General features: G+C 42.4%; 1 protein-coding gene across 4 annotated transcripts in view; it reads right to left on the bottom strand.

Annotated features, from left to right (window-relative positions):
* The window catches only part of VPS35L (VPS35 endosomal protein sorting factor like), a 138,978-nt gene that overhangs the window by 101,344 nt on the left and 22,826 nt on the right, over positions 1 to 14,808 (bottom strand). For all 4 annotated transcript variants that reach the window (XM_061401291.1, XM_061401289.1, XM_061401292.1 and 1 more), the window contains exons 6-8: positions 11,910 to 11,986; positions 7,948 to 8,076; positions 1,979 to 2,063 (exon numbers count right to left, since the gene is read on the bottom strand). In XM_061401291.1, coding sequence (XP_061257275.1) covers positions 1,979 to 2,063; positions 7,948 to 8,076; positions 11,910 to 11,986 — 291 coding nt within the window. The remainder of the gene's footprint in view (positions 1 to 1,978; positions 2,064 to 7,947; positions 8,077 to 11,909; positions 11,987 to 14,808) is intronic.

The following is a 14,808-nucleotide window of genomic DNA, read 5'->3' as shown; positions in this document are numbered from 1 at the left end:
ATCTCCTCTTTGTGGCACAGCCCACAAAGGCCTGGATTTTTGTTTCCTATTTGCTGACATCCTCAGCGCCTAGCAGAGCGCCCGACACCACCTCCCCAGATCATCTGAACCCAGAGATCCTAGATGTCTCTTTCTGCCTCAGTGAGCTCCTATTCCCTTTTCTCCTGGAAAGAGCATCAACCTTTCTTCTTTGGGGTATCCCAGCTCTGGATTATCTGCATATTCCCTCCTCCAGAGCCCATAACTGGCTCAGGGACTGACGAGTGATCCAAGCCAAATCAATGAAATGAATTCCAAGACTTCTGCTGGAAAGTGTGGCTAGAATTCCCTTCCTTCTCCTGGGACTACTAGCAGCAAAGCTGATAGAAGCTGGGGACACCTTGTGGAGCTTGAGAATGAAGTCAACCCAAGAAAAAGTACTAGAAAAAGACACAGTTCTGAAGATATTGGTTGAGTTCTTGAATCCAGCTGTACCTGAAGCCAGAAATGACCCCTGGACGTTTCAACATAAGCCAATAAATACCCTCCCTTCTCCAAGACTAGTATGAGTCAGTTTCTCTATCACTTGTTCCAGTTAATACACTCAGGTCTTTGGTCTCCTATGCAAAAATATATGGTCACTCTGAATGACATTTTGTTTCCTAACACATTTGACCTTTCAATGGGTTACAGGCTAGACTTGCCAGGTTGGGAGCCCACTGGCAAGGCAGCTAACGTTATGTGCCAACCTCCTCTGCATTCAGTTCTCAGAAGGAGACTGTCTCCTAGTTCTTTCAGGGCACCCCACTGCTGAACGTCACATACGACCCACAGGCTGCCTGGTCTGGGCAAACTGCTAATGACATGATGTCTTGGCCACTGACCATCACAAGCAGCATGGAGACCTCCTGTTTCTCCAAGGGACTCCTGGTTAATTAATCTCTTCCATCTAGATCTCTCTGCTGGGCTCCCAAAGATCATTTGGCTTGAGGGGTTGAGCATGTGACAAGGGGCAGACACAATGATGCAGGAAGACCTCACAGGAGCTGCAGCCATCATCCACGGGACAGAGACTGGAGGCTTAGACTAAGGTTTCAACAGAGAAGACAGAAACTGTCTTCTGGGGAGAAACTGAGGAGGCTGAAGAGAAGAACCTGGTGATGGACTGTACGTGGGGCATGGCGAGAAGATGCTCAGATTTCCAGAGTGGGCAACAGGGTGCATGGTACTGCCATTCCCTAGGACAGAAACCCAGCATGGGTGGGGTAGGGCTGGGAAGAGATGCTGGGCTGAGTTCTGAACAAAGTGGGTTCCAGATGCCATGAGCTGGCTGGCAACGGATCAAGGCCTAGATAGGACGTGTGCTCCCCAGCCCGCCTCACTTCGCTCACTCACCTTACTAGCCTATCAGAAGGTGGGAAACAAGTAATGTAAAATTCTTTCTGGAGGAGGAAATGGCAACCCACTCCAGTATTCTTGCCTGGGAAATGACCTGAGCAGAGAAGCCGGGCGAGCTACAGTCTGTCCACAGGGTCACAAGGAGTCAGACACAATTGAGCAAATGAGAGCGTGAGCACACACATGTGCACATGCACACACACACACCTATATATAAAACAGACAGCTAAAGAGAACCCGCCGTGTAGCACAGGGCCTCTACTCACTGCTCTGTGGTGACTTAAATAGGAAGGCAATCTGGGAAAGAGTGGATACATGTATATGTGTAGCTAATTTGCTTTGCCGCACAGCAGAAACAAGCACAATGTTATGAAGCAGCTATACGCCAATAAAAATTAAGTTAAAAAAATAAAATTCTTTCAAAAACAGCACTCTTATTAATGAGCGGGTGAGCAAGGGTAAGGGTGAGGGTTTTGATTTCCTTCGTGACTTACCTCAAAGACGAAACCACAACAGAACGTATTTTAAAGCAACTCGACCATCCAACTTCTGGCAAAACAAACTACTTCTTAGATTTAAGATGAATAAAACTAGTACTTACCAAATGTATCGAGTATATCAGTGATAAGGACAAATTTGCTTGGGTAGAACTGGATAACACTTGTGTCCGAAAGAAGCTTTGAGCACTAGAAAAAGAGAAGGGAAAAGTCACTCTGTCATGTCTGACCGGGTTGAAACACTCCAAGCCTGGAAAGGAAAGGATTTCTACAGACAAGCACAGGTTTTTACCATGGGCCAGGCCTGGTGCTAATCTCTGGAGGTATAATTACAAGAAATACCACTGTGCTTTTGACAAAGGGAATCGACTCTGCTCCTAACAGAGCCTCTTAAGGAATGGCACCATCATCTGCCTCCAGAAAAGCCACAACTCAGGAATCTTATCCAGAGGGTCTGAACTAGGATCAGTATGTAGTCACCAGGAAAGTCAGCCAGCATCCTTGCAGGTGACTCCATCTTTTCAGTATGGCCTCCTCTGGTTTATTTCAGAATGGTCTTGATTCTTAAATGTTCTTTTCTATGAAATGACCCCATAGGTTCTCCAGGGCTTCTTAACTAGCATCTATTATTTATACTCACTCTTAAATTTCCTTCTAAAAGGAAACTTGACAAGTTTCAAAGAGTTACATGTTTCTCTGGAACTGTGCTCTGCAACACCAGGAACATTTTGGGTTTGCAGGAAATTGCTCAATCCCTCCAGCATCACCTACGCCAGAAGGCCACTGACACGTTCAGGACTCAAAACAGATTACAGCCACACAACGTGGCCCCGAACACCCCAGATGAAGTCATCTCATATAATCAAAAACAAAAATCTATCTCTACTTTGAAGAATGCAAAGTGATACCCTGAAGTCTTGACAGATTCAAAAGTCTGGATAAGTAACTAGATAACCTTGCCATAGTTTATCAGAGATAAAAAATGTCACGTAAAAACCAAGACTACTTGGACATTTAGAAAGAGTCCTTTCATATGTATGCACTTTCAACGTGCAGTGAATGGCTAGAAAGTTCATCAAGAGGTAGACTGGCATGTGTTTTCAGTTTGGCTTTGTTACCCAATATCTAAATTATTAGATTTATCAAGTTTCTCTTTAGCATTATCTAACTAGAAGTAAATAACGTGTCCAATTTGTGAAGCAACCTCTCATAGCCCAAATGTTACTTGGGGGTTGGAGGTGAGGGGAACGTAAGCTGTGAAAACAATGGCATCGACACCAAGCGTGGCATTTGTATCTACACAGAACTCCATTTCCTGACACCTTGCTTTGTGTTTTTCACATGCCCTTTATGAGAGCTCCAACTTAAACAATTACCCCATGAGACTTCAGGGCTTGGAGAAAACAAACAGCTCTGAATCTTAGAGACTGTTTACAGTACACAGCGCTTGGTTCCTAGCGATGTGACATCTCCTGAGTTTCGACCAGAGCCCCTCAGAGATGAGTCACTGTCCGTGGGGAGGAGGGAGGGAGAGAGAATTCAAACAGATTTCAAATTAAACACAGCTGGCGATTCCCAACACTGCATTGATTTGTCTCCCCAGCTGGTGTCACAGAATGTAAGATTTTTTTAATCCAAAGTTAAAGTCATATAATGTTATAAACTGAAGTCACTATTTTGAAGATTCCACAGCTATTTTTTTAAAGCTTTGCTGCAGTTTCCTAAACTAATAAAAATCAGGCACCCCGTGGTATGTATTAAAAACAGAGTTCCTGCTCCTCTCCAAACCTACTGATCAAAACCACCCATGGAGGCACCAGGGAATCAGCATTTTAAACAAGGGCTCCAGGTGCTGCACTAACACAAGCCCGTGACACTGGGCTCGTGAAATCCACAATCTGTACTACCCTCTGAATGGAATAAGCGCTCTACAAACCAGGGGTTCTCAGCTTCAGAATAACCTGGGGAACTCTGTGAAATAACAGTGCCTGGGATTCTGATCGAGCAGCTCCAGTGTTCAGCTTGGAAAACAGGATTTCTTAAAGCTCCCAAGTGATTCTAATGTGCAGCCAAGGTTGAGAACCATTGTTATAAACATTTCCTGAGCAACTGACTGGTCAATTACCTGCCTGAAATACTTGCTATCGAATTTATCAACACTGCAGAAAAAATACTAAAGGAATGTTTTCATTTGTTGCCAATTAATGATATTCTAGAAAGAAACTAACAATTTCAAAAACTAAGTTGTAATTAAAAAAACAAAAATTTAAACCAAAGCAAATGAATAAATTAAAAGATAACCTATGATTGAGTACTAAAAAACCATGACTATATGGATGGATGGATGGGAGCAAAGAAGGAAGGAAGCAGACTAATCAGAGGACAATTATCGCCTAGAACATATATTTTTTAAATCCTAAAAATCAGTAAGAAAGATACAAATAACATAATGGAAAAATGAGCAAAAGGAATCAACAAAAGGCATCTTACAGAAAAAGAAACTCCAGTGGCCAATAAACATTTGAAGAGATGCTCAATCTTATTACAATCAGGGAATTGCAAATTAAAATCACAATAAAATATGATTTTATTACCTCCTAAATTGAAACAATTAAAATAGCAAGTCTGCTCATACCAAATGTTGGTAGGCTGCCGAACAGCAGACTCTCACACTCTGCCACTACGGTGCAGGCTAGCACAGCTACTGCAGAACATAACTTGGCATCATCTGGCAAAGTGGACGAGGCACACACCACACACCTGAGCTATTCTACTTTTAGGTATGGGCCTTCATTAGAGAAACACTTTATATGGCCACCAGCTGACCTGACTAGTGTTCACATGGTTCATAATAATGAAAAAGGAAAAAGAAAAGGAAAGAACTGGAAACTCATCAACAGAATGAATGATACATAATTCATGCACCAGTAGATGAATTCTCCTGGAGAAGGAAATGGCAAACCTCTCCATCTGATCTATAGGGTCAGCACAATCCCTATCAAAATCTCAGAAGGTTTTTTGGTTTTGTTTTTTTGGTAGAAATTGACCCTAAAATTCACATGGATACACAAAAGACCCAGAAGAGCCAAAACAATTTTGAAAAAGAAGTTAAAAGACTTATACTACCTAGTTCCAAAACTTAAAACTAGCTATAGATCAAGACAGGTGGTACTGGCTTAAGGACACACTTAGAGACCTATGGAATAGAATTGAGAGTTCAGAAATAAACCCTTACATTTATGGCCAACTGACTTAACAATGATGCCAAGATAAGTCAACAGGAAAAAGTCTTTTCAGCAAATACTGCTGAGACAACTGGATATCCAAAAGCAAAAAAAAATTAATAAATTTAGAGACTCACACCATACATACAAAATAATAATTCAAAATGGACCATAAACCTAGATGTAAGAGCTAAAACTATAAAACTCAGTAGAAAAAATAGGAAGAAATTCTCATGACCCTGGGTTATGCAAACAGTTCTTGGATACAACTCTAAAAGCATGGGCCAAAAAGGAGAAAACTGACAAACTGAACTTTATTAAAATTAAAAACTTCCACATTTTAAAAGATAACATTATGAAAATGAAAAGACAAGCCACAGACTAGGAGAAAAATACATGTACCTCATGTATTTGATAAAGAATTTATATCAAGGATAAAAAATTGTTACAACTCGAGAAAGAAGATAAACGAAATGACTTTTTAAATGGGCAAGTCTTGAATGGACAGTTCACTAAAAGAAGATATAAAAATGACCAATAAACATGAAAAGATGCTCAACATCATTAGTCAGGTGGGATATGCAAATTAAAATGGCATGAGATACCTCTTCACACCCAATCAGATGGCTATAACCAAAAAGACAGACAATGAAACGGGTGATGGAGAAGATACAGAGGAACTGGAATCCTCGTACACTGCTGGTGGGAATGCAAATGCTGCAGCTATTTTGGAAAGCAAACTGGCCATTCCTCAAAAAGGTAAACATAAACTTACCATATTATTTAGCAATTCCATTCTTAGGAATCTATTCAAGAAAAATGAAAATATATGTCCATACGAAGACTTGTATGCAACTGTGACCAGCAGCATTATTCATCACGGTCAGAGTGAAGATGATCTAAATGGCCACCAACTTACTAATAGATAAGAAAAATGTGGTTATGCCTGCGGTGGAATACTACCCTGCAGGAAAAAAAAAGTGCTGATGTAACAACATGGATGGACATCAAAAACATGGTAAGTGAAAGAAGCCAGAGGCAAAAGAATGACCCCACGTATATGAAATGTCCAGGAAAGGTAAATTCACAGACTCAGAAAGCAGATCAGTGGTTTTTCTGGAGCGGAAAGTGGCAGTAGCTAGGAAAATGTTCTAAAACTGGACTGTGGAGCAGCTGTGCAACTCTGTAAGCTCACTAAAACTTACTGAATCGTACATTTACAATGGTGGGTTTTAGGACATGTAAATTATCTCAATAAAGCTGAAAAAACAAAACAAAATAAAATCTTACTACAGAGCAAATAAAGGGAACTGCGCTTCCTTTCTCCATACTCTGCGCCTTCACCAGCTTTTTTGGATAAAGAAGGTAGCCTTTAAAGTACTGAAAGTCAAATAATTACTATTAACCAGATGTGGAGTTAATTAAACACTTTTATGGTTCTTTTCTTTGGATACGCATGAATCAAATCTCCAGATGTAAATCTCTTAGAAGTCACAGTTCTGTGCTACAAAACTCTATGGAGAGATGCTGCCAATGAAAACATTTTGAAGAAGCTCTTGTTAGTTTAGCTATTTTCTCACTTGAGTCCCTCAGCAAGCAACTTCCATCAAGTGCCTCCAAGATGAGAGAAACCTTCAGATATTTACTTTGTCAACAACTGTGATGGAAGGGAAATGGGCTTGGGTTTGCCTCTATCATGAACACTAAAATAAACAGTACCTGCCACACAAAGTGGAGAAGGCAATGGCACCCCACTCCAGTACTCTTGCCTGGAAAATCCCATGGACGGAGGAGCCTGGTAGGGTGCAGTCCATGGGGTCGCTGGGAGTCGGACACGACTGAGCGACTTCACTTCCACTTTTCACTTTCATGCATTGGAGAAGGAAATGGCAACCCACTCCAGCGTTCTTGCCTGGAGAATCCCAGGGACGGGGGAGCCTGGTGGGCTGCCGTCTATGGGGTTGCACAGAGTCGGACACGACTGAAGCGACTTAGCAGCAGCAGCAGCCACACAAAGTGTCATCCTAAACACTTTCAAGTACCCAGTGTAAAGACTCTCAGGCTCTCCTAACCCTCCTTCAGAAAAAAAGGCAAGAAAACAAATGTCACATTCCCATGACAATAAACAAGAATGAGAGCTAGTACTTCTGAACTAAAATGGCTGTTCAGCAATTCTGTCACCTCTGCTCTGAAAATCATAACGCATACATCAGTCCTTGTATAGTGTACTTCTGGACATGTTTTGCCAAGACAGGGTGTTTTTATGATTCAAGAGACAGGATAAGCTGTTTTCCCTACAGAACTTGCTCTTGTAATCCAAAGCTTCTCATGGATTAACAAACAGGACTCAGCAAATGCACCTTTGACACTATAAACACATTGTCTATGCCACATCATCATACAGAACATGACCCCAAAATGCATACATCAGGAACATACAACCATTGGTCCCAAAGATACAAAGAAAATCTGGTTAAGAAAACCCAAAACACAGTTAGTTGCTCAATCTTTAGTCTATACAGATCATAAATATGTCAGGGGCTATAACAGGGCCAACAAACTGCACAACCCTAGGGGGACATCAGTAATTCTGTAATCTAGGGTGAAATTTCCTGGAATTACACTGTGCATAATCTATACAGCTGCACATGGTGGCCCTGGGATTAGCCATCTCTTAAAAAACACGGACTCATAATCATGGACTTTCACAGGAGGTAGGTGAAAATGGAACAGGTGAAAAAATCAGGGTAAGACCCTGAAGGCAGGCCTTTGAAAACCCTAATTATCCACAAAGGAGTTTTTCAAAGGAAATTCTGGAGGAAAAAAAAAAAAAAATCACTCAACCTGACCTGGATGACTATTTTTAGAGCCTTCACTTTCTGGTCCGAGGCCCAGGCGTCCTTCAACGACTGGTTGAGCTCCTCTATGCGGTTCACATAATCCTGTTGAGTCAAATTCAACAGCTCCTTTTGGGATCCCTGTGGGCAGAAAGTAGAAAGGTACATGTACAGAAGAAAAACATTTTGGACTCCCCACCCCCATGATATTAGTTTTGATCTGTAGGTTGTCCTCATATCCCAAGCAAGATCGACAGTTCTGTCTTGTGATCAAAGAAGTTCTTTGAGTTTTCTGCAAAGATGGGCAGAGGGCAATGATTGGGAGACTGGCCTGGAACGTAAGTCAGACCTGAGCCCACTCCCAGCTCAGTCACATTCTAGCCATATGACTCAAGATCAGCTGCTTTCCTCTCTAAGTCTCTTTTGTGAACAGTGATAACAGGACTTACCTTTACTCAACACATAGTTAATGGGGCATGTTTTGCGCTAGGCAAGTATGGTATACTAGATGTCCCAGATACAAAGTTGTGCAAAAAGACATTACTTCAGGACTAACAGAGTTTAAGGTACAGAGGACAAGATGGACCCTAATACAGAGACAAATATTCAGGGAAACCAATTCTACGAAGATACATATCACAGTGTACCTAAATCTGAGGTGTCCACTGTAAGAAGCACAACTGTTTTATGTATCACTAAGGAGGAAAAAATGCTGATGGTGGACATCCACCAGTTGAGAGAGACAGCTCAATTTCAGGGATACACAAATGTTGAGGAAAAGGTTCACCTTAGTCTAGACTGGTGGTCAAGAATGGTTTCCTGGAGCAAGTGATGCTTGAAACAAATTCTCAGTGGGGTGCAGGTATTAACTAGGCCATGGAGGGGTATTAACTAGACCAAGAAGAGTGCATTCAGGACAGAGAGCTGACTCTGAGCAAAAACCCATGGCAGAAGCGGGTGAGGTCATCACTGGGATGAAATAACAACATATGTAAAGACCAGTACCACTGGCACACAGTACATGCTTATTAATCGTTGGCTTATTGTTAAGATGCTGATTACACAGTTCACAGGAGTGAAGGTCATGCTAACAACCCACATGAGGAGACCGGGAACCAAATCCTTTTTAAATGAATGTTCCCTGGAATCCAAAGTGAAGAACTCTTTTTTTTTTTTCAATTGAAGTATAGTTAATTTACAACATTGAGTTCATTTCTGGCAAGGGTTCTGTAGTGTGGTGGTCATCACGTCTGCTTTACAACATGGAGTTCATTTCTGGTGTACAGTAAAGTGATGCAGTTATATCACGTATGTATATATATTCTTCTTCATATTCTTTTCCATTACAGTGTATTATAAGATACTGAGTATAGTTGCTTACTGTGCTGTACAGTAAGTCCTCGTTGTTTCTCTATGTTACATATAGTAGTTTGTATCTGCTAATCCTAAACTCCTAATTTATCCCCCCACCCTTTTCCTTTTGGTAACCATAAGGGGAAAAAAAAAGTTTTTTCTAAGTCTAGAGCTGGTTTTTGTTTTGCAAATAAGTTCATTTGTGTATTTTAGATTCCACGTATAGGTGGTATCATATGATATTTATCTTTTTCTGCCTGACTTACTTCACTTAGTACGATAATCTCTCGGTCCATCCATGCCGCTGCATATGGTTATTTAATTCTTTTTATGGCTGAGTAGTATGCCATTGTGTATATGTACCTCATTTTCTTTATCCATTGATCTGTTGGTGGACACTGCTTGCATGTCTTCGATATTGTAAATAGTGTTGCTATGAACGCTGGGGTGTATGTATCTTTTCGAATTAAGAGTTTTCTCCAGATACATGCCCAGGAGTGGGATTGGTGGAACAACTCTTTATTAAAGAAATACAAGTAGGAGGTTCAGGAAATGTGAACTGATCCCAACTGGTCACTTGAACAATGAGACAGGATTCTCCCTGCCCCTTTGGTATAGGAGGAGCCACATGACTAGTTTGGACAAACAGGTGGTGAACCGACCTGCACGTGTCCCTTCTGGGCTGAGGCAATGAGAAGTGACCCCCATCTCCAGTTCTGCTGTTGACAACCCTGGAACCATCTGTTGAGATGGCAGCACCATGAGATGGTGGTATGCCTGTCACCTACACTGGATGAGTAATGCGAGAAGAAATAAACCTTTATTAAGCCACTGAGACATTGGGGTTCATTTGTTTTCAACCTTGCCTTGTCCTGACAAATATGCCATGTTAACCTGGAAGCCATGCCATCTGCTGCTGTGAGCAGGGAGAAGCCAGGTAACCAGTCTGCAGAAAAACAAAGACAAAAACAAAAAAAGGAGAACTAGGAAAATCTGGAAGCTACACAGAACCAAGAGAGACAGCAGACAGCTGCCAGGGTTCCGGGCAGTTTTTCAGTTCCCGCCTCCAGGCCTGTGTGCCCTTGCAGTGTACCCTTCAATACAGTCCTTATTTTCCACATAAACCAGTTCAAGTGAGTTTCAGTTACTCAACAGACAACAGAGCTTTGATAAAACCCTTGGCATTTCCCTACCAGCCAAGGCTGGCTGGTGACATGCAGACTGGGGCTCTCCGGCACCCTAATTCAAAACGTCATTACTGAAATGAGAAATAAAAATATTGGACTATAAGACTCTGATGAGCAGCTAACAACTCTGGTCTCAGGGCTAGAAGGACCCAGAAACGAGAGGCAAAATATAGAACAGAACAATGGCAACTGCTATTACATGGAAAGAAAAAGTGAAAGTGAAGTTGCTCAGTCGTGTCCACCTCTTTGCGACCCCATGGACTGTAACCTATCAGGTTCCTCTGTCCATGGATTTTCCATGCAAGAATACTGGAGTGGGTGGCCATTGCCTTCTCCAGGAGATCTTCCCAACCTAGGGATTGAACCCAGGTGTCTTGCATTGCAGGCAGATGCTTTACCATCTGAGCCACCAGGGAAGCAGCTATTACATGGACCTTTGCAATTTCAAGGCATTCCCATTCAGCCCACACAACTGTATTATCTCCATTTTACAGATGAGGAAATGAGAACAGTAAGATGAATGCCTGAGGCTACCCTGTTAATAAGCAGTCAAGCTAAGGCCTCTAGACTCAGAATGATAGTGACATCAGCTAACACTTGCAAAGCATGTAGAATGTGCTAGGTGCTGGTCTAAGCACTTCACATGCTTTAACTCATGTAATCCTCTGTATTCACTCTAAGAGGCAGATACTAGGTAGCACCTCCACCTTATAGATTAGTAAACTGAGGCACAGAGCTCAAGTTCTTAAGCACCTTGTCCCAAATTACAGAATTACCAAATAGTAGAGCCAGGATTCAAACCCAAGGTCTGGCTCCAGTTTCCCCTCTTACCTACCAGTCTCACCCCTCCCCAGGAACCAGGCTAGAAATGTTTATGAGTGAACTCTGCCAGGGAGAACTACGCAATCTGGATGGTGCACATCCACGTTAAACATGAGACTGTGAGCCCACAGTTCGGTGGAATTTAAGAGAATCCAGAAATCTAGATTCATACGTTAAATTTACTAATTTTTATGAGTTGGCAAAGGAGTCGTGTTCTTTAAAAGCACGGGCAGGCTAATGAAAGATTCCAGCAGCAGAGCAGCTATGAGCAGCCTCTGCAGCAGGCATGACCATGCCACACTACGCAAGGCGGCTTCCCAGGAGATGGTTCCAGTCGGCTTCCCCAGTTAACCTCTGTCCCCAGATGCCCCGGGTTTGCTCAAGTATCACAGTGAGAAGGATGCCTTTGGAAAACCAGCTCGAGGCAGACTCCTGGCAAGCTCAGCCAACCACACTGCTGGCATCTTTCCCCAGATTGGTTAGTGCCTCAGGAGGCCTGAACACAATGCGCAGCTCGAGGATTAATCAGAGAGCAGCCACCAAGATTGACTTCGCTTGGCAGAAGCACCGGTAGCATCACTGCTCCTGGGATTCAGCAAATGACTCGCTCACCTCCTCGAAGTCATCCAGCTCCTCCAGCCTGGTTCGAACCTTCTCTGACATTGCAGATGTGGCGGTCCCAGCTTTGCCTAGACGGAACGGATTTATGTCACATAGGTGGCTTTCCTCTGTCACCAATACCCCCAAAAGAATGCATCGGTCACTCTACGCTTCATCATGAATAAACAGGCTGGGGAACAATTTTATTACAGACAACTCCCTGAGATTTTGAAAGCAACATCCTTACGAAACCCAAGTTTCATTAGAAACATTTCTGCCCAGGAGCTGTTCGTGGGAACGCAGCGGGCCAACCTCAAAAGGGTTCCATGACATTTGATATTTACAAACTTTTCACTAAATCATTTGTTTATTCCTAAAGAAAGGCAGTCCAGATAAGGATGCCAAGAATCCATCATTTAGTTGTTTTCCTCAAACAAAAGGCCCTCTCAGGCTTTACTCACAGTGTAGAATTGTTATACTAACAATTAACAGAACAACAATCCCACTGTCCAGAAGTGGAAACACTAGGGCTTCAAAGCCCTCTCTTCAAGCAAACAGGACTTGTGAGCCGCCCTTCCTCGTCCATCAACACAACGATTCTCATCAGGAGGGACTGGAGGGAGGAGAAGGAAAGGACCCCAGGCCATAGGCCAGTCACAGGGCGGGGCTCTCTGCCCAGCAGCCTGTTGTCCTCCGGAGCCTTCTATTTCAGAACCCTTTCTCCATCTTAAGGGGGTTTCTGTTCTAGACCAGAGGCCCGCTTGCTCCTGCCTACCGAACTCACTCTCAGGAACTAAAGTTTACTCTTTTAAGGCATTGGTTTCGTAGCTCTGGTGTTAAAGCACAGATTTGCTGGGATCAGCTGAGAGCATGGTACAATTATTCAATTACTAACAACTACTAAGATTCCAAATAATTTGATTTTTTGACCTGGTTTCTACTTTCCCCTTCATTTTGAAATATGTCACAGAACGTGCATATATGTACATTTTAGCAGACCATCATACACCCTTTGTAAAGAGTCCCTTGGACAGCAAGGAGTTCAAACCAGTCAGTCCTAAAGGAAATCAACCCTTCATTGGGAGGACTGACACTGAAGCTGAAGCTCCAATACTTTGGCCACCTGATGCAAAGAACTGACTCATTGGAAATGATCCTGATACTGGGAGAGATTGAGGGTAAGAGAAGAAGGCGACAGAGGATGAGACGGTTGCATGGCGTCACTAACTCAGTGGACATGAGTTTGAGCCAAGTCCAGGAGATAGCAAAGGACAGGTTAAGCCTAGTGTGCTGCAGTTCATAGGGTGGCAAAGAGTTGGACACAACTTAGTGACTGAACAATAACAACATAAAACCTTTGCGGCCACCACCCAGATAGTATATTCTCTTGCTTCTTTCACTCACTGCTAACTTTAGTTCATGAAGTTTACCCACGTCGTTGCACAGAACTGCAGCTAATGCATTTTCATTGCTGCTTAGTATTTTCCATGGTGTGAATACATCACAAATTATTTCTTATTTTACCATCAACGGATGTTTGGGTTGTATCCTGTTTGGGGCTACTGTGAACAACACCGCTATGAACACTTCTGTGCGTGTCTCCTGGTTCCTATATGCATGCATTTCCTCAGGGCAGTGTGGCTCAAACTTTTACAATAATCACTTAAGAATGTGTTAACATGCAGGTTCTGATTTTTAGTAGGTCCAGCAGGGCCTGTGACTCTGCATATCTAATGAGCTCCCAGGTGATATCACTGACCACACTTTAAGAAACATGGACTTGGGCAGAGTTGAAAAAATGCATTCTCTAGAAGGCCATATATAAGTATTTTAGGTTTTGTGAGCCATACAGTTTCTGCCCCAACTTCTCAACTATGATATGAGAGTACAAAAGCAGCCACAGACAGTGTGCATACAAGCTGGCATGGCTTTGTTCCGATAAAACATAATTTACAAAATTAAACCAGATTTGGGCCAGATTGGGCCTTGAGGATACAGTTTGCCACTTTCTGATCTAGGGTATATTCTAATAGTGGAACCGCTAAGGAAAAAGGCTGGGCCATCTTCAGTTTTAACAGATAATACGAAAGTGCATCACACAGTGGCTGTGCCATTTTATACTCCCAGCAGCACCACATGACAGTTCCTGTTGCTCTACATTCTCATCAGCTAGTGATAGGGTCACTTTCTGAGCTCTCCAAACTGGTAGATATGCAACGCTATGATTTACTTTTTTAATGGTTTGGGGTCAAAGTTACGCCTATAACAAAGGTGCCCCCACTCTCTTGATTTCTAATGTGCTGTTTCAATCTGCAGAGAACACACAGAGTTGTAGCTGCCATACCAGCAATTTGCAATACAGCACGCCTGTGCTCCTCTGTGCCCCAGTGATATAGAAGCTAAGTCAATGGCTTCAGAATCACCCAGGAGCTTCAGAAATGGAATTCCTGGGATCCATTCTGCAAGATTACTTTGATAAGCAGAGTAGGACCCAGTGGTCTATATTTGCATGAAATATAAATATATATTTATATATATATAATTATATATGCAATATATATTTTATATATATATATATATTTATCCCCAGATGACCCTGCTGCAAAGCTAGTATGAGATGCTCTGGTCCAGACAATGTCTCCTGGCAGAATAAATTGAGAACTGCTGTGTTTAGGGACCAGTGGCTGGTAAAACTGAATGTGTGATTCCCCTTATTGGCAGATCTGTGTTTTCAAAAGGGATAAAGATGTAAAGCAAAGGAAAGAATCTCTAAAAAGGAGAATTTCAACCATTCCCCAGCCAGTGAGGAGGCATACAAGAGGGGTGACTACCGCTCTGTAATCCCAAAATCAAGGTTTCTGTTTTACTCCTAGTAGTAGCCTCTTTGGTCTTTTTTTCTTTCATTCATCAT

Source organism: Bos javanicus, chromosome 25 (genome assembly GCF_032452875.1).
Source record: "Bos javanicus breed banteng chromosome 25, ARS-OSU_banteng_1.0, whole genome shotgun sequence".
NCBI classification, from domain to species: domain Eukaryota; kingdom Metazoa; phylum Chordata; class Mammalia; order Artiodactyla; family Bovidae; genus Bos; species Bos javanicus.
Note: the sequence above shows the minus strand (reverse complement) of the source record. Positions and strands in the feature narration are given on the sequence as shown.